General features: G+C 37.6%; 1 protein-coding gene across 2 annotated transcripts in view; it reads right to left on the bottom strand.

Annotated features, from left to right (window-relative positions):
- The window catches only part of TAF2 (TATA-box binding protein associated factor 2), a 56209-nt gene extending 36543 nt beyond the window's left edge, over positions 1–19666 (bottom strand). The window contains exons 1-10 of one of the 2 annotated variants that reach the window (XM_038173955.2): positions 19061–19666; positions 17521–17575; positions 16734–16894; positions 10615–10733; positions 9160–9301; positions 8566–8797; positions 7624–7808; positions 6944–7057; positions 5507–5606; positions 3794–3879 (exon numbers count right to left, since the gene is read on the bottom strand). In XM_038173955.2, coding sequence (XP_038029883.2) covers positions 3794–3879; positions 5507–5606; positions 6944–7057; positions 7624–7808; positions 8566–8797; positions 9160–9301; positions 10615–10733; positions 16734–16894; positions 17521–17575; positions 19061–19113 — 1247 coding nt within the window. In that variant the 5' untranslated portion in view covers positions 19114–19666. The remainder of the gene's footprint in view (positions 1–3793; positions 3880–5506; positions 5607–6943; positions 7058–7623; positions 7809–8565; positions 8798–9159; positions 9302–10614; positions 10734–16733; positions 16895–17520; positions 17576–19060) is intronic. The other variant, XM_072034356.1, reaches the window with a different exon arrangement.
- Positions 19667–20424: the final 758 nt, after the last annotated feature.

Raw genomic sequence — 20424 nt, 5'->3', positions numbered from 1 at the left:
TGACCTAATTTTGATGCACTATAAAGTAAAAGTTTCACACTTCAGAACAAGAACTTTCCAAACTTTAGCTCAGTTTCAAAGTAGAAAAGTAACTTTAACATTGCATCTCCCTAGAAAAGTAAGACCTTTTTGCCCCTTTTCAATTATTTGAGAAGATAATTCTGAGTTTATTTTAGTGATGAACCAAGGCTATGGAAACAGTATTGAGTTGTGCTTTGTTTTTTTTTTTTTTTTGTTGTTGTTTGTTTGTTTGTTTTTCTTGTAGTTTTTATTTTCTTCTTCACACTTGAGTTTTTTTTTCTCATGAACTAATAACAAATACCTTAAAAAAAATGGATCCACACCATGTCGGGCCAACTTCTTAAGAAAGAGAAATCCAGACTTATTTTATGCTGGTTGGTGAATGACAAATTAGCCATTGTGCTGTAGCAAATGCCAGCCACTTAAAACTCCAGGGTTCAAAATGGGATTTTCCACAGATTCTCACTTATAGATTACCTAAACGAACCATTTCAAGATGGACGAGGCAAGAGATTTGTCCAAAGACTTTAGGAGACATCGCAAGACAGAATTAAATAATTTGTGAATTTTAACTATCAAAGACAAGAGGTGTAATCCTGATCTTTCATACCAGATACCTGAGAAAAAGACAGATCTTCCAGGAAGTTCATAGAACTATTAAAAATGTATTTTTGACAAGCCTTTCCATGCACTTGTAAGGCGTATGGCAGTAGGAAGCTTTGTAACAACAGAGAAGACCAGTACCTGGCTTCTTGTCTGCAACAGTTAAGGTTTCAGAAGATAGCATGGACCAAGACAGCCGTAACACCTTAGCCTTTTTTTCCCAACCCTTTTATTTACTTGGAGATTCCCTTAACTTTACTAGTGAACATCTTTATGAATATCAGGTACACTCACTATATGGATAAGAACAAAGTTAACATAACTACTTGCTGTTTCTTTTCGATTAGCAATTATTGAAGTCTCCCTTATCAAAATTGCCCTGCAATTTTGGACACTTCTGTATTCTAGGGTAAAGAAGGGTTAGCAGCCATGAAATTGAAATGCAAGAATGGAACTGAGGTTGTGGCTCAGACATTATATAATAATTTGGTCTCAGTATAAAATTATGTATCCAGCTTCAAATTATACACTTGATTGACTTTGGTAAAATTCTTTTCTTAAAAATTATAACCAAGCCAGGACCACATTCTTGGCCTTCTTAAATTCACTAAGCGTTGATTGATTTCAGCACATTATTTAACTGCAGATTAAAACAGACCATTTCGATTGCATTTGAGTGTTTTGTAGTTCATTCAGTTTAAATACATTTCTTCCCTTTGTATTTTTCTTTAACCATTAGACTTTTAAAGCTGTTACTGGATTGGCAACAAATAAGAATTCAAATTAGCAATATGGGCCTAGGACCTTTGTCAAAGTGAAAAGCGAGTTAGTAGCTCTTCCATGGAAATTTATAACCCTTGTGCTCTTGAGCACAGTCCAGTCATTCAGTGCAAACCTGTCAATCTGCTTCTTCCACTTGAAATGCATCTTTATACACTTCTTGAGGCTTTTTTTTTACAGCAGGGTGGTACCATCACAGTCAAAGACTGAAGACAACCAAAAATGCAAGAACACAAAATGAAGAGGTAACAAGCACAACACTTCACTTTGAAGCTTCAATGCCATACGGCAGTTAACCTGCAGTTTCTGTTCCTTCATTTTCCCAGGCTTTGGGACTTTTTTCTCAAAAACAAACAAACAAACAAAAAAAAGCCAACAAAGTTCTGGAGAGTAGTGTTTGTATTGCAGTACATATATAAACAGAATTTGTGATACCTGTTTTGTACAAAAATTAATTTACCTGAAAAGTTTTTTCCAATGATTTCTTTCCATATTCTAATTCAGGTGAAAATGAGATTATTGTCCAATCTAGTCTCTCTTTATATAATTACGAATTGGGACTGCTATAATGTAAATATGTTTGGCAGGAAACCTTATCATAACAATCAGAACAAAGAAATGCAAAATATATGTTGAAGAAAAATGCTCTAGACATCACCATTATGAAAATTTCCTCCCTAAATACGAATCATTTCCCAGAGGCAGGAACACCTACTTAATTTACATGCAAAGAGGCTTTGCAATCTATAAGAAACAGCAAGTTGTAATTTATATTTAAGTGATGTTACAATTATCAAGCCATAATAGAGAGAAACAGCAAGATACACATGGGAAGGCAATTTCTAACCATGATACATCACACCGAGGGAACATAAATTTAAGGGGATTAGAACAGGAATTGGTCAATTATTTGGTTCCAATTCTAGATTAAATACAATTAAATACTAAAATTAACACTTACAAAGTAACTTTTCTTATAGTACATTTATATTAATGTAGCCTTTTTCCCTAGTTTACTCTGATCCCATTAGTCTAGATTTAGTTTCTCTGTGAGGGAATATGTTGCCAAGTTGTAACTCTGCCAATTAAAAAGTCTGCCAAGACCTAACTCATTACCCCACATTTTCCTTAAGAAAGAAAAAAAGGACATCATGACCAATATGCCTAAAACTGATGCCATTAGCTGTGACTTGGTTTTCAGTGGTATATGCAACAAGACCACCTAGGTACTTGTCTGCTTCACTGCTTTGAAATAGGGCAGTGAACTAAATCAAAATCCATCATGAGCAGTTGATGAGGATTCACCTGGCTGGGAAACTGGCCAACACATCCTATTCCTGATTTGAAAAAACATTTCCTTCTTTCTTCTTCTCCCTAAACCAGATCGTTATTCATATTTAAGTGGATTATCTGTATACTTGGTTCAATCTTAAATCCAGAGTTTTCATTTTGAATGGAAAGAAAAAACACAACAGGATTTGTACCCAAAAGCAAGAGAACCACTGCTGCAAAAAATTTAGGTCAGATTTTCGTAACAGGGGGGCTTCTGCTGCAGTAAGAACTTAAATTGATGTATTCTGGCACTCCATCTACACATTCTCAATTTGTTTTGCACGTGCTGCTCATGAGTTTCCAAGAGCACCTGTTTGTAAGGCTGTGTCATAACTAGATTAACTTATCCAAGATAAGGAAAACACGACAAAAATGTGTCACTGACACCTGGACCAAGTTACTGATCTGCTTTCCAGTAGTGCTTTCCAATCTCCAAAATTTCCAGTTTTGACCAATGCTATTGAGTGAGTAGAACAGGAGTAGCACAGAACAGGTAAGGAGAAGATTCCTAAGCTAGCACTACTGAAGCTACAGTTACTAATGAAAACACCAACTCAGACTGTTCACAGTTATCAGTGGTGCTTCATGGACAACTGATCTAATACTTCCCGCCCCTCCCCCCCAATTGATAAGACAATTTTCATGCAAGATTGTAAGGTAGTAACTGAGGTAGTAACTGACAGTGGACACAAAAACAGCAAAAAAGAAGAAAACTGATAATAACTTAAGCAGCCTAAAGATTACTAACCACTCTATAAATAGCTCAGGCCAAAATTCTGGCTCCACCTTCACTCTCATCCTCTTACTAACAAGTAGTTTCATAACAGTATTAAAAACATTCATTGTACTTTATTCCCTTCAGGATTTAAAGCGAAAGAAAAATAAAACAACAGTGACCCAATATACTCAAGATGTACTTTATGAGACTGGTAATAGATGCCTTGGGCAGCTGCAGTTCTTCAGCCTTTGGCCTTATGCCGCACAACACACCCAAGGCATATATTAACGGCCCCATAAAAACATACCCTGTAATGACTTGCTGCTTAAATAAACATACTTGTCTTTCTCTTTTCCTCCTCCGAATATTGGATGTAGCAGAACTCCGCCAGTCTTCAGTTCGTACGCCACTATTTGATCTAACTCCTAAAAAGTACAACATACGTAAGTGAGAATAATTTTGGAAAGTAGAGAAATTAGTTGAAAACACAGAAGCTTTTAACATCATTGTTCAAGCCATACCTCATAAAGAATTTTTTTTTTTTTTTTTTTTTTTTACAAATGCAAAGTAGTATTTTAAAATCAGAGATCTTCCTCAGCATGGCAAGCAATAAAAAAATAGTAGAAATTAGCAATTAATACATGTACTTGTTCTGAGTCTGGATAGGGGGTCAACACACAACAATATTTAACTATAACATACCTAAAGAGTATTATTGCTCACTGAGTAAGTTTCCTCTGACTGATGGAAGTAAGTGTTCACCGCTTACTTGCAGTGCAAAGCAATACTGGCTATACCAAGGCAGTAGACTGCAATGTATAAAAGCTCACCTCACCCTCAAGTACATCCAAGGCAGACAGAAACAGGCTCTGTGTCTGAATTTGTGTGCTGCTGTGCCCATGTTAACAAGCACACTTCAAGGCAGGATGTTTGCGTGGGCTCGCTATCACCCAACAGTCAGCCTGGCTTTTGGATCGAATCGGGTCGGTTTTAGCACAGGGAGAGTGAAATGTTGTCTGACTGCAACCCGATGTTAGGCAAAGAGTTCCCAACTGTTGACATTTTGGCATGTATTGATTTGTATCAACTGGCACCCTTTCAATATGAAATATGTTCAAAGCAGGATGGGAGGCTGTCACAGCAGCACCTCTCAGTTCTCCGTGGAAGCACTTAACCCACAGGGAAAGGACGTGAGCAACTAATACTCAGAAACACACCAGCATGCAGCACTGGACTCTAAGACATCCAGTTCTGTTGTTCTCTATAGCACACACAACACAGGGCTGGGATAAATGTCTTAGATAAGGATGGCTTATGGGGTTCCTGTGTGAGGAAGGCACGCAAATAAAGCCCATGGGGCTAGGACTCCTATTTGGAAAAGAGGGACAGTAAGAAAATGTGTCAAGAGGAGGAAAAGCTTTCTACGAATGAGTGTCACTGACAAAGAATGGGGACTCACTGCCACTATGGCTAATAAGTCCCTGTCTCGCAGCATTACATTTAGAAATGTAAGCTATAGACAGAACTTTCTTTTTCAAGATAGGTGACTCTCAGTGGAAAACAAAAATCTTAATGGAAATAAGAAAATGTCACCACGGACATCAAAAGCTTATTATGAAGCTAGGACTTAAACAAGGCTAAAAAGATACCTGATCCAAGCTAACACCAGAGCCCTTCTGAGGTATAGGAAAAGGCCACCACAGTATAGTAGCATTAATTCACCAAACAGACCTCCTCATGAATCCCATATTCTCCTGTGAGTGCTAAAAAAAGTACTCTTCCTTTTGACCTTTTCTGTCTTTGAGCAAAAATCAAAAGAAAAATAGGAAAACTAACTGCAGAGAGAGACAATGAAAATTATTATTGGTAAGCCAGTCATGGAAACATATTTTGGTTAATATGCTTGGTGTTTCTCCTTCAGCAAGTAGTGAAAATATTTTAGCTCTAAGTTTTGTTACAATTTCTTTAGATTGTAACGTAAAACTATGTTATATTCTACTTTCATAATGCATCTTTGATGTGAAAAGATTTAGAAAATGTTACTGTTATTACCTGTTTAATCCAGTGGCGATATTCATTAACACCAAAGGTTTTTTTCATCCAAAGGCCATAAATATAACCAGAAATTCCCTTCAGCACCCATTCATCTGACCTATAACAAGAAAGCAGCAGGAATTATGGCACTTCAGAAGGCATTTTGTAAGGGATGGCATTTTTGACCAGCTCAAAAAAGCCACAAGTTTCAGCAAGTTATATAACTTCTCTAAGTCAATAGAGATCTGATGAGCTGTGAACCAATTTATGTAACTTGGCACCTGGTTGGGACCGATAAAACTAAAGAGCCAGTGAAAACTTAACTTGTACCACAGAAGCCCAGATTAAAACATAAAAGCAAACTATTTCAGCTGACATAGAAACAATTAAATGGTAGAAGTGGATAGATACTAAAGTAAAACAATTGTTAATCTAAACAATTAGCATGACTATCTTAATTTCTTGATAACCATATCAATGCAATGGAGAACATGTGGAGAGCAAATGGACGAAGGACATATCTCACAATTCGGTGGACGCTCATTTAATTACCTCTTTAAATACCTCTTTAAAGGAGAGAAAAACATGGGGAAAAAACAGAACATGAACATGAGCTAGAAAGTGAAGCTTAAAAATGACAGGTAGTTCATTTGATGAGGAAGGTGAACAGAAGGACACAAAACGGAGTCAAGAGACAAAACCATCTTGACCATGGTTACATGGTAATGTATGATGCTTATTACAGGTAATAAGCATCAGAGCAAGAGAAATTCTACTAGTATAAGCATCAATTAACTTTATTTTTTATTTTTAAGAAGCCAAGAATACTCTGGGACATATGCTTTTGCCACAAAAAAGTAGTAAGTCCCTTGTGCCTGAAATATAAAGCATATGCAGAAGACTTCAAAATAAATACTGATCAGAATTACATGAGACAACTGTGGGCGATCTTCTGAGGGATGGAGTTACAAGGAGTTTACCAACCCAGTGAATTTGTCCCTTTGGCACTACATCTGTATTCCCCTCTCCTGTGCTTCTCCATTATTTATTACTTCACTGCCCAACAAGTACTTCCTATACAGGTTACATTTCTTCATCCAGAGTATCTGAGAAATTCACTGACGATACAAAAGAGTCTCCTCTATAAATTTACAGGTGGCATAGCACACTATGACAGTCAGTAACAACAACCTCTAAGAGAAGACAAGTTCAACCACTACAGTCTTTTGAACCTGTATCTCATATTCCCCTTTCAAATAATAATAATTAAAAAAAAAAAAACAACGAAAACCCCACATCCTCTTGGATTTTCCTTTATTAAATTGGTTTTATTGCTCTTCCTTTTATTCTACAGCTACTTTTTCACTTATTCTGCTAAAATACAACATGCAAATTAAAAGTTTAGTTTCCTAATTTTTCCCCATTTTATAGAGAGTACAAAAGTAAAGTACTTACCAGGACATTCTGGATATAAAACATCCAAAAAACTGCTGGGCCAGGGCCTGTGCTAAGCACCTCCTCGTCAGTGGAGTTTCATCTATAATCATTGCGCTGTGCAAGAGATTTGTGCTGGACCGCCATAAAAAGAGAGTAACAAAATATAAGCACAAGCTCAGAAACAAAAAAAAACAACAACAGCAAAACAAAGACCTTATTTTAAGAGCCAAAACAAGTAATTCTTTGACTAGCTTTCCAAGGACATATTAAGATCCTTATTTAATAACCTTTATCTAGACAGATCTCTTGCTATTTGCATGCATATACACAACTTTTTCTGTAGAGTCAAAGTAACTGAGCTGGTAAAACTCTTCATGGTTCACAGTACCTTCTCTCAGCTGAAGGAAAACAGAACATTATCAAACGTCTGCACTTAGGTCAATCTCAAATATTTCATGCATGGAATTCAGAAAGAAAACCTCTGCCAATTTAAGATTCAAATCCAACATCCTTATAATACATGTAATTGGAAATGGTGTTAAAAGCCTGTAATGTCAACAAAATCCAGCTTTTTCAAACTAGGGAGCCCAAAACTCAAGCTATAAAAACAAGAAGAGCACCAAATATTTCTCAACAGTCTTGGACCTACAGTTTCTAAGCTTGTGGATTTAGAAAGTGTAATTTTCTCAAATACTAACCTGAAAATACTCATGGATGCATACGCAGCTACTTCAACGTATGCTTCATCAATAAAAACAGTCTTGAAGCAGGAGTACGGATAGCGGCAGGTAAGAATCTCCTCGTAAAATTCAAATACCTCATGAAGGTATGATGTGGTATGTTTGAGCAATGGGAGTAGTTGCGGTAAGCAAAAGTGAGTCACCTACAAAGGAAAAAATTTGGTATGGGATTGATGAATATGTTCATAAATATCAAGTTCATTATGTAACAAAAAAATACAGCTGCCACAAATCAAACAGACAACAGTATTTTCAAGCTGTGATAATTGATGTGATGACTGATTTTTTTTTTTTTTTAAACAGCTATTATCTGTCACAAATGAGCATTTCCCACCAGTAAAATTTAACAGAATACCACAACTGACGACAAAAATCTAATGTTTGCCTTTGGATCAAATAAAGTATAACTATTTCCGAATATTTTCCTTTTATGCTTTCAAAAGGGGAGTCTTTATGCCAGCCTGGTAACTTACCAAGTCCATCCCTACCCAGTCTGAAACTACAGCTGTAAATTTCAGTCACTGGACTTCAGCATTATAGCAATGATCTGGTACAAATGAAAACCTTGTGTCCAACTCAGTTCAGAAGACTATTTAACTGTGTAGAATTAATTTTCATCTACTGTCAAAAGGATGGATTTAAACCTATTTTGAGATGTATGTTGTTATCAACGTCACCTAAATCAGCCCCATTAATTCAGGAGTAAGTGGAATTACTCATTCAAAGGCTCTACTTTGGAAAAATTTAAATACAGGCATTGCTAGACAAGTTTTATTATGTAACTGTATGAACAGAGACAGTATCTAGACATACCTGTATTTGATCAATATGCACAGGTATCAACATAAAAATAGTAACTAGCTCTTTACAAAACAAGGAGACCTCACTGAAGATAATTACCTCATGCATGTATGGATCAACAAGTATTTCAAAAGGTCCTATGGCCAAGGAGATGTTAGAAGCTGCAGTTGGAATAGCCAGCATGTAATGAAAAGTCTTCTTTCTCATATCGTGGGTATATACAGTTTCCACCAAATCTCCGTTTGAAACAGCCACCATTGCAGCATCCACAGTATACTCAAGTTTCCAGGTACACAGCTCAGAATATGAATCCACACAAGGAAACCAAAACCTAGGGAAATCAGGATGGGGGAAAAATGGTTAACAATTATGTTTCTATTGCACAGATAATTTTTCTCTCAGGTTCCAAACTACATCCTCAAACACTGTGAAGGCTGACATGCTCCCACTACATGGCAGTATTACTGACTTTACAGAGCACTGCAAATTTCCTTGCCATTACCTCCTGCTGAGCTATAATGACTAGAAATCCTAATTACTACTAATCATTAGATACTTTTTCGCACTGGTGAACTCCCTTCAAGAACAAATTAAGTTTTTGAACATTTAACATTACAAGAACTCAGGGAAACTCTATTTTCTACGCTTTGAGATTAAATAGGAAATGTAGTCTAGCATTCAAAGTGTTCTTACCTTGTAGAATTTTGATAACCACATGAAAAGACATGAGCACCTCTTTCTGCCATGCTGCCCTCCATGTTAGGTACCACAAAATGAAGACCTCCTTTTGGCTGGTCCAGAGAAAAATTTATATGCACCTTTAGGACTTTTAACTCTGTAGCACCAAGACAGAAATGAGAGTAAATATATAACTTTCATGAAAGTTATTTAAGAATAATGATTCAGTTTTAGACTATTGGTCTTTCGAAATGATGTGTTTACTTCATTCTCATGGGCGTACAGGTTCACTTTACAGAGCACAAAAGACAACCTTACAAAACTGAGATTTCTTAGGCTTAGCTTACAGAATTTGAATTTATGAGAATTTGTATTACTTGATAAAAATGGCAATTGGAGTTACACTTAATCTCCCTATTCCTGGATAATGAAGAATCTTTATACACTTATTACACCCTTAGCATGATCTCATTTGTACCTTGCTGAAATAATTCTTTACAAAAACTGCACATAACAGGCACATTCTTAAAAGACTAAAATAACTTAAAAGACTAAACTAAATGTTATTGCCATTTGCAGTTTCTTAAAACCTCTCAGTATTGTTAAAGCTTTTCCTGTAACTGAAGTGTCCTTGCTTTAGTTTAGTTCCACAGAAATCTTACCTATGAATAGATTGGCAAGAAAAGAAATTCAAGCTTATGGTGAAATTTAGCCAACAAGTCTCACCATATTTTGACATTCAAGCTTGGGAAAGAAAAAATAAACCTGTTTGATTATTTTTCCCTTCTAGACTTGCAAGTGACACAACAGGAACTTAAACATAAACAAAAAGTAACAGAAGTGTCTTTCCTGGTAAGATATAACTGACAATGCTGCACTATGCAGCTTCGTGACAGCTGATTTTTCCTCCATATTCCCACAAATCAACAGAAAATGAATACAAGAAACTAATTGGAAAGTGACTTATTAGAACAGTTGTTCCAGTATTCCAGGTTATAAAGTTGATTCCTTGTCACTATGGAATCAATCTTAAAAGAACCATTCTTGAAAGTGAGATGGGAAAAAGTAACACAGCTTTATAAACAACATGTAAGCAGACAGATCCTTGTAAATTATTTTCTTTGCTGACTCATGTATATTGTAAGCAGCTTTAAATGGTTATAATTTAGCACCCAATTTACTCCATTATACCCACATCCCCATGTATACTTTTGAGCTCATGACCACCCCAGTTTGTTTGTGAAGGGTGTTGCAACTATTTCTCCATACTACCAAGAAGCATGAAGGTATTTTTCAGTCTTCAGCTGGAAAGATGTATGAGGAAAAAGAAAACAGTAATCACCATCTCATAAAATAATGTAATGCTATTTCTATTTATTTTAATCTACCGTACTCCTATGGAAACTCATAGCTAACAGTTCTGTGGCCATCTTAAAGTTCAGCTTTTGCTGTATGGTCTCTTTACTTTACCGTCAACATGTTTCCACAACTCCGAGGGAACCTTAATGCAGAGTTCGCCGTTTCCAGCATCTGGGTCCACAGCACTGACTGCGGCAGCATAGGCATTGGAAAAATAGTTGAGGTTCCTCCTGTCAGAAATAGCCATTTAATTCTTAAAGTATACACTGAGCTACAGAAAACCCCACAACTTTTAAAGTGATATGATTTCTATACGCAATTTCATGGTGCCTGTTTAACTAAGTATTTTGTTCTGTTTTTAAAGGAGAAGGGGGTAAAAGGAAAAGCACCTTTTAGCCCCCAGAAACAATTTTTAAGAAGTTACAGTCATTCATTTATTTAGGATGCAAACACAAACTTCTGTAGTCAGGATGCAGCTGGTTAAGTGACTATTCGCTCTTAACTGACTGCACATCTCATTCCAAAGTAATACCATTACCTCAGTTGTGACTTTGAACTGTTTTCTATTGAAATGAGCAGGAAAATGCATGTGTCCACTGCTGCAGCTGATAAAAGCAGAATGCTATCTTATTATTATTCAGTATTATTACATTCAGATACTGGAAGATTCACCATCAAGCTCAGAAATAACCTCGCTTTTGCATCTTTATGCAAGAGCTTTCATACTTTTTCAAAATGGATTTTTGAACTCCGTAAAACATGGGCATGACATCTATCTTAACTCTAATCCTCTAGTAAACAGTAATTCAAGATTTGATTTCTATCCAAGGAGAAAGTGTTTCAGTTACTCATCACCTTTCCTTTCAGAAGAATCCTGAGCATTTAGCTGTGTACCACAGGAGAAACCAGCAACTGCGAGGGCAGAGCTGCAATCAAGTGTAACGCTATCTGCGGCACTGCTGCACCACAATGGAGTGAATTAACTTGTGGCTGTGGGCTCCATCCTTCCATGGAATCTGAAGTCCACGCAGAGCAGACATGATCTCATTTCAGGATTTTACTTTCTTTCATCTAACCACTCTCTGTTCACCACCCACAGAGAAAACAGCGTTCAACCCAAATTATGGTACCTTTCTTGGAAGAATGAGGGGTAATTAACTAAGCTGGGATCATCCTACAAGGCTAGGTAAGTCAAATGCCACACTTATATTCCCAGCCTTCCCCATCTGAAAAATGTAGCTAAGTACTGAAATATATTGAGAACATATTTTCATGCAATTCTTGATCTTTGGCAATCATAGCGCACACATTCCCTGGCACCACTACCAGGACTGGGAATGTCAGGAACACTAAACTTGTCTACTTTGCTTGGAAGCTGCTGAAAATAGGACATTAATAGTAAATGGGAGCATGCTAACAGAGAAACACCCAAATCCCAAGTTTTAATACATAGCCATGATTTCCTTTTTTCATAGCTGAAGTGCTCCTAAAGATAGGGTATAATACAATGTAACACCAACAAGTTTTAAAAACACAAGGTTGAACTTGCTGTAACTTTGAGTATGGTTCCAGAACGATTCAAATCAGCTGAAACTCAAGCTGACGCTCTGTCTCCCCATCTTTGCCACTCATTCCTGTTCCCTCCCTCATTAAGGATACTACAGTTCATCTGACCCTGCAGTGATGCAACTCAAAGTGCTAAATGGGGAAAAAAAAAGTCATTTTTGGCAGTCCGCTTTAAGTTGGTCTAGCTCCCTGATTTGATATACTGAGGGCTCAGAGGAGTGCTCATGCTGGGGCACAGGAGACTGGCAGGGACATCAGAACCACCCCAAGCGATGCGGCTTTAAGCTGACTTTTAACAGCATCCTAGGAAGGCAAACAAGTATCATTGGAAAAAAAGTCTTTAAAAACACTGTATGACTGAAACCTATCTTAGCAATTAAAAGGAACTAGCAACAGAGAACATCAGTAACATTTCTGTTAGATTCTCCAGTCTCAAAAGTTTTTCATTTCAATGTAAACTGGTTCTAGGGGACTCCTTTTCTAATATATCTGTAAGAATTTTTTCCAAGTTTGAGTCTCGTGATGAACTTGTGGTTATATTTTAAACATCAATGGGTTCATAGACAGGAAAAGGTTATGATTTTATGACACAAAAGGTAGACTCCACAGGGCTTAGCATTTAATGGGAAATGGTCTACTCTGATATTTCTATTTTCGTGAAGTGTTCCAGTTCAAAGGGGTGATTCATTGTAAAAGGAATCCATTAAAGACTCAGTACCACGAATTAATCTTTTCATAGGTAAAACTATTCTCAACAAACCGCATTGTGGCCATTTTAACAAAAACAGAGCACAAGCCAAAAGTTACAGTCCAAGAAATAAACGTAAGTTTTCCTAGTTGTAAGCACAGATCAACAATGAAAAACTAATATGCATTCATGTTTTTTCCTGGTAGAGACACATTTTATTATCAGAATTGACCCAAAATCCTGTTAGTTACAGCCCAAGTGCATGCTAGTTGACTGACTGGAAAGGAGTGATCTCGTAGAGATTTTTTTTAAAGCTACTCATTGATTCCAAATACCTCCGCATCAACTTTTTATAGCATCTCTCCTACTAGTGGCAGCAATGCTTCGTAACGTTATGCTGCACAAATGTACAGCTTACCGCGGTTTCCTTATATTGACAGACTCAAGAGAGTGAAAATTTACAAGGGAAAGAGGGAAGAAGACAAAAGAGGTGTCTAACACTACAGCAACAGCCCTAAGAAGAGACCCACGCAGACATGCTCTGACACTGTTTGCAGGTTGAAAGCAGTCTGCAAGATTTCCAACTCCTCCTTAAATGTATGAGCTAAACGGGATTCTCTGCCACCTTGTGTACACAGGGAAAAACTATACCAAGTGTTATATACCCATCCAGCCTCTGTTCGGTCAGGCCGGAACTGACCATCTTAAGCTCATCCATCTATAACAACATCAAAAGCTGTGATGTCCTGACGACTCGGGAAGAAATTACAAGATTGAAGACTGACATGTAACACTTAAAAGGCTTTCAGGTGTTACCTGAGTGATATTTTGGGACCCATGGACAAACTAGCAATGGCATCAAAGCTGAAAATATACTTAATGTACTCATTGAAGTTTTCTAACATTTTCTACAAAATTTACTAACTTCTAATTATCTTTTTAGTAAGTTTTTGTTACCCAGCAGAAGTGACAACATAAAAGATTAAAAAAATTGTCCCACCTTCTACTACACCAGCACTATAAAGTGACAGAAAGCATGTCAGTAACTTTTGCAGAAGGAGATAACAGAGTGTAACAGTATACCTTAAACTGAAAAAAAAAGTTGAATTCCAGATCTAGAACACAAAACTGATCTGATAGAAAATGTCACACAAAAACAGCAGACAATTTCTTCATAATGAGTCAGAAACAATTTCAGCTGGCTTTGACTGTATTTCATAGATAAAGCTCTCTTTAATCTTGACTTTCTCAACCCTCTTAAAGTTCTTGCATGCCTAAATTTGTACACCATAAACAACAAACATTTAACCACTTCGCTTGATCTTCACCTCATACCAGTGAGCATAACATCTCAAGTCACAGATGCTGGAGCAAGCCTTCCCATAGAAATAATTACAGTGGCTTAAAATACAGAATTTTTCATTTTTAATTGAATTCTGTTGCTAATTAGGGGAGCAAGACTTCTTCAAAATACTTTATCTTTGACAATTAAGGTAAGAACATTAAAGTAAGAAATTCTTCTACATAGTTTATATTTTTCTTCTAGAAATCAACATCTAACAAACCAAAAGCATCATCAAAAACTAGAAAATATTTGGACATAAAACCTTAACAGTTAAACTAATTTGTATTTGCTACACATCACAGGAAAGAGTAAAGTTTTAAATCTACTGATTTTAAATAAACAGGTTGCCAAGATGCATACTAGCTGTTTGTGAAGAACATTTGGTGACCTCTGTCTTTGAAATCTATGAATAACACAGGAGTTATTTAATAGAGTCTTTCTGCAAGTTCTTATGGCAATGTAAAAACCTGCACCAGTGAAAACCACAGGCTGCTCTCACCCTATTCGAGTTTCACTTTGCATGCCTTGTCCTAGTATGTCATTCAGGATTCACTGGTTATCGCCCCCAGCCCCTTACTTAACAAAATGGAATGCTTCAAACGAAAGTCCTTTAATGATTCTGCAAACTTCATCCAACTGAGCCAATCAAAAAGGTGAAAACATGAACGTAAGTTTCAATAAAGACTTAATAATTAACTTTGTGAACACATTTAGCCATTATGTTCTCTTACTGAAGAACAAAAGAACCAGATTTTTATCAGTTTCTTCCCATACCATTTCCTCAAACAAGTGGAAAACTGTTTTTAAATTTGCTCTTCAATATCAGATAGTGAGAAAATTTGAAACTTCTTTCAAATTTTCAAGTTATAATCTTGATAACATTTTAGGACTTAAGACACTAATCTATGATACTAATAAAGAATGTTTGACCAAAGTTATTTTAAACTTTTGATGTCTACCTTCTAGCTGTTCAGAACAATTAGAATCTTCCCTGCTTTCCCTGATGAAGATTTTCAATTTCTGACCTAATAATACAACTAGCAACAATAAAATCAAGTCACAAAACTGACAAGAGCTACTTAATAGACTCAAGTGCTTCAGCATCAGGACAAAATTTCAGAACTGTGAGATCTAGTTCAGTGTTTTATGTAAGTCAACATTATATTAGCAAACTAAATTCCTGAAACTCTTGCATATGCGATGAATAAAGGAATACAGTGTCATAAGTAAGCAGTTCTAGTCCAAAGATGGGTAACTTGGTATAAAACTTGGTTTGATTTTCAGGTGATCTGTGCAGAGCCAGAAGCTGGACTTGATGATCCTCGTGGGTCCCTTCCAACTCAAGATAGTTTACAGTTCTACGAGAAAATAGCACTTGAACCCCAATAACTTAAGAACAGAAGTTCTCCTAATACTCTAGTTTTCAGAGGATTTAAAAATCAGGCTTAACCTGAAGAATAAGATGGGACGAGAAACATCTCAAAGGCTCTAGTCATTAAGGCAATGAGTAGACAACCCTCTTATAGATGTAGCTACATAGTTTGAGAATGTCACTGTTTGCAAAAATCCAAGCAGCAGAACTGTAGGTTAGCTAGCTCAGATCTGTCTTCATCAGGCATGTGAGTTAATGAAGGTGGTATCACCTCTGAAGCTGCTCACTGAGCTTTTTCCATCTTCTCGGCCAGCAGATCTCTCAGAGCAATCACTCTGGGGACACCATGGTACACAAGAAATGTCTGATGGATAGTAATAAGCTTCTTAATTTAGTAATCCAGTAGTTAACCTGATACGGTTGCATGATTTCCCTTATTCCTATTGTTTGTTTGAAAGCAATAAACTAACGCTATGCAAAATTACTTGGAGATATTTAGTAACATCAGAAACAATGTTTAGAAAAACTTGTTGGGAAATATTTCCATGAACTTTGATCCCATATTCACTGGTTTAAAGATGGGACGGACCATCCAAATCTGACATTGCACATGATAATTTTTTCCTGCAAAAATTGTGATTTTTATCAGAATATAGTAGCTTTTGACTACAGAACATTATAATGCTGCAACCTAACCAACTGTGCTGAAGTTAGAAAAAAAAACAGTCTTATCACATGCAACTCTCGTATGAATGTTCTCACACCACCGTAAAACATTCTCTACAAGAGTATGAACAAATGTTATTGGCACAATAATGTCACCATTTTCTCTTTAAATAAATGAGCACATAAGATGTCTATAGATGAAGCTTATATCTGAAATCTATCAAAGATAAAAACATTTCAGCCAAAGATACTCTTTTGCCATGGGGAAAAAAAAAAAAAGAATTTCATAAAGCACCGAGAGCCTACTAGTGGATTCCTACCACTTCTTTCCCATAAAGTACTTAAAAAAATAAATCTGATACTTGACAAAACCATACAAAGAAACGTTAGAGAAAGAAATTCTAAAGAATAACTTAAGAGTCAAAATTATAGTCAAAAAACTTCCCCCAAAATAAGTCACATTAACAGAAGTTTTGATAGAAACTTACGTTGTTATAAGGAAATCACCAGGTAAAACTAGCCAGTATAAAATAGGTCATGCTTCACAACAAGAGAAAACACTCCATCTGCAAAGTTTTAAATACATCACTTACTGCTTTGACTCATGGTGACAAACCTCCAGCGTTGGATCATTATAGATGAAAGCTGCTTCTAAGTCATTGACTCTTACTCTGTAAATGCGGCACTGTTTACTGTTTAGTTTGATTCTATTCAGGTTTGCAACCGTGGGAAATATTGTCAGTTCCACATAACCCTATGAAAACATAAATCAAAACCTTCTATAATGACTTTATCAGTTCACAACGTAAAGATATTAAAAACCTAATGCATTTTCAGAGGAAAATCACAGGTAAAAGCTAATGCTATAATTAAAAATGAAATTGTCTTTCCCTTGTAGACGTCTAAAAATATTTTTTCATATAATTTAACAGGTGAATTTCCCCAGTTGTGAAATAATTAAAAAAAACAGAACTTCAAAATACTTACTTTATGGGAAATTATTTGCCTCTACTGACTAGATTTCAAGTTCCTACCATCCTTTTTTCCATCACCATGTTTTAGGTTTTGGTATCTAAGTATGAGACAACAACTCTTAAAACCTAGGCAGAATTTACGTAGTCATACGTCTAAATTCACAAAAAGCCTCAGCAACTCAAGACCCTTCCTCACAGAGGTTAAAGTATTCACTATTACAAGGCATCCAATCTTAGGCACCTCTAGGAATGACAGACTTACAAAAAGCACCAGTTGAGAAAGCATAAAGCATAAAGAAGCTGAAGAACATTATCAGCTTATGTGTGCAGTTGTTCTCTCTAAAACCACGAAGAAAATCCAGACTTTCCATTTCTACTTCTGTATTTTATTAAAAACAATACTTACTACAACAGATTTTCTCTGAAAATTTATGTTGTTGATACAAACTACCTGGTGAGTCGTGCTGGAAGAAAAAAAAAAAAAAGTAAATAAGTAAGGTTTTGCATAATTACAAGTATTTTAAATAATATTTCAACCCATTTATAAAAACAGGAGATCATATGGTACGTATACACGTATAGATGCATAGAGCATATACTTGTAAAAGGAGAATTAACGATGGTCTAAGTCTCTCACCTAAGTGGTCCAAAACAAATAATGAATATAAGTAGCACGCAAGGTCAGAAGAGTTCCAATAAAATCAAGGTGTAGTATAAGAATGAACATTACTAATAATAGAAGATAACAGCACAGCTTTTGAACATCACATAACAGGATGTAAAAATATGGTATTACTAATGGTTTGGAATCAAGTTCTAACACTTTAGTGATGCGCAGCAGCGGAAGTGTCATGCAGCCGTAACATTTGCGATCAGAGACATGTGGAACATCTATCTAAGAAGCTGCTTCTCATACATAATTCATATAAGTGGGTACTATACATTTAAAAAAAAAAAAAAAAGCATGCATTTTTACTATTAGTATAAAAAATAATATTTTAAATAATGGCAATATATTAATCAAGATAGTATTTTAAACAAGTCAAATGCATTTACTTAAATTTTGAATTGTATTTTAGAACCAATGGTAAATAAAACAGATTTTGCAAATGAGAGATAAAATAATAATTCCAACTTTTTTAAAAACGTGTGAAGTTACTGCTGATTTTTTTTCCTGTACTAGATGGTATCTTCACAGCACTTCAGAGTACTGACTCAAGATATAACCTTGTTAACGCAACTTTCACGCCATGTCACACAATAGATGAACATACTCAAGTACACTGTGTATTAAAAAATGACTTGGCTTCCACTGATAAAGCTTAACAGAAAATCCTACAAGAGAATGAGACAAGCCAGTATCCAATGATGGATTCAAATTGCCTACATACACATTAAAATGTATATACTAACATCAGTAATTCTACTTAAAAATATGTTCCTGTTGCAGATTTAATAACTCCATGATTCCTTTATAAAGTACAGGCAAAGATCCTCTGAAATCTGCAACCAATTTCTTTACAGCTAGGTTGCAAACCAAATAATAATGGTGTAAACATAGTAACTTGCTTGGCACAAATGTTTGCTTTTATTTATAAATGTACGTGTGTTTGTATACGGAAAAGGCCTGCAAGCCTAGAACGGCTTGACACAGCAGGAAGAATGAAATTTGACGGCATGATCTGTAGTGCTGACGCTGCGTGGAAAGATCTCTAAGCTCTGAAGAGCAGAAGTTCAGTATGTTTGTATGGTGAGACTGGGGGCTTACAGATTCTTTGGCTACAAGATCACGCAGCAGGACATAACCCCACAACATGCGTTTTCTGAGAGCAAGCTACGCTGTAAGCCAGAGCTCCAGCCTTTTCAGGTGGACAAGCACCCTGAGGACTGCTTCAAAACGCACGCTGATCTCAAGCACAACATTTTTTTTAAAACCGGATACTTATAATTTATACGGTCTCGGGCTCTCGAATCCTTTGTCTCCTTTCTTCCTATTCATCCTGAAGAGCAGCACCAGACGCACACTGCTGTCAGACCGCCAGCAGCACCATCCCCGCTCGATGGGCCCTTCGTCTCGCCGCCTCCCGCCGCTCCTCAGGGCTCATCTCCGCAGCGGATCGGCGCCTCCGGACTCGAGCATCTTCGGCCGGCCCCCGCAGCGCGGTTACCCCCCGAGCGGCATCCAGCCTGCCCGCGGAGCCTCCCGCAGGCGGCACACGCGCCCCTCGCACACCGATACCGCTTCGGGGGCGCCGCTTGCTTGCTTCCCACGAGAAGGACGGAGCTGAGCCGGGACCCGGGGACCTTTCTGTAGAGAGAACACGGCCGAGGGGGGGCTGCAAGCCGAGAGGGAGCCGGGGGGCTGCAGGCGGAGCACCCTCAGCAGCGCCGCCGCCGCGCCCCGCCGCTCCCCGCCTCAGCAGCCGGCGCCATTTTGTCGGCAGCCTTTAACCCCCGCCGGTTGAAAGGTCACGGCCGGCTCCCTCCGCGAGCGCAAAAGCGGCTCGTTTTCCCGAAGCGGCGCCGCCGCGCCTGTGGGAAACGGCCATTATTGAGGGAGAGAAATAATAAAAATGAAGAGAACAAAAGACGAGAAATAACCCCAGAGGGGTACGGGGGGGGGGGGGGGTCGCGGCATGGCCTAAAACGCATGCGCGCTGCCCCTCACCCCTCAGCAGCCCTGAGGCTGAGGCGAGCGCATGCGCAGCGGCTCGCCCTGCCCCGCAAGATGGCGGCGCCCACTCTTAGCTTTCCCGCCCTGCTGCCCACCACAGGGCTCATCACGCGTCGGTCATCACCGCAGCAAGAGTGGGGCTTTTTTTTGGCTCCGACTCGCAGCGTGGGGTGCGCTGCAACAGAAATAGAGCCTTTAGCTGTTGTCTGGCTCCTCTCTTGTAAACCCACAGCCAGGTGATGCTGGCTGGGAGCTTTGTGAGGCAGCGCTGTGGGGCAGTAAGGTGCCAGCTGCCACCGCCAAACCTCCCCGGGGTCACAGCTCCAGCCGCACAAAAAGAGCAGCATCACCCACAAAATGCACTGGCTGCTTGCTGAAACCTCTCCCTATCTGTGCTTTCACTAGGGAAATTCCAACGCTTGACAGAAATTTAAATCTACTTGAAATGCACAAAGTATAGCTGGACTGAATTTATTTAATGTAAACTTAAGTTAAACCAGACTCAATGGTATACCCAACAAACACTAACGGGAAGATAATAAAACACTGCAGTCCTCACTTTTTTTTTTTTTTCTTGATTCAAAACAACAAAACAAACATAAAAAAACAACAACAACAAACAGCTTAAGATAATAA

The sequence above is a fragment of the Anas platyrhynchos genome, chromosome 2 (genome assembly GCF_047663525.1).
Source record: "Anas platyrhynchos isolate ZD024472 breed Pekin duck chromosome 2, IASCAAS_PekinDuck_T2T, whole genome shotgun sequence".
Lineage (NCBI taxonomy): Eukaryota > Metazoa > Chordata > Aves > Anseriformes > Anatidae > Anas > Anas platyrhynchos.
The sequence above is the reverse complement of the archived record's forward strand: the minus strand, read 5'-3'. Positions and strand labels throughout refer to the sequence as shown.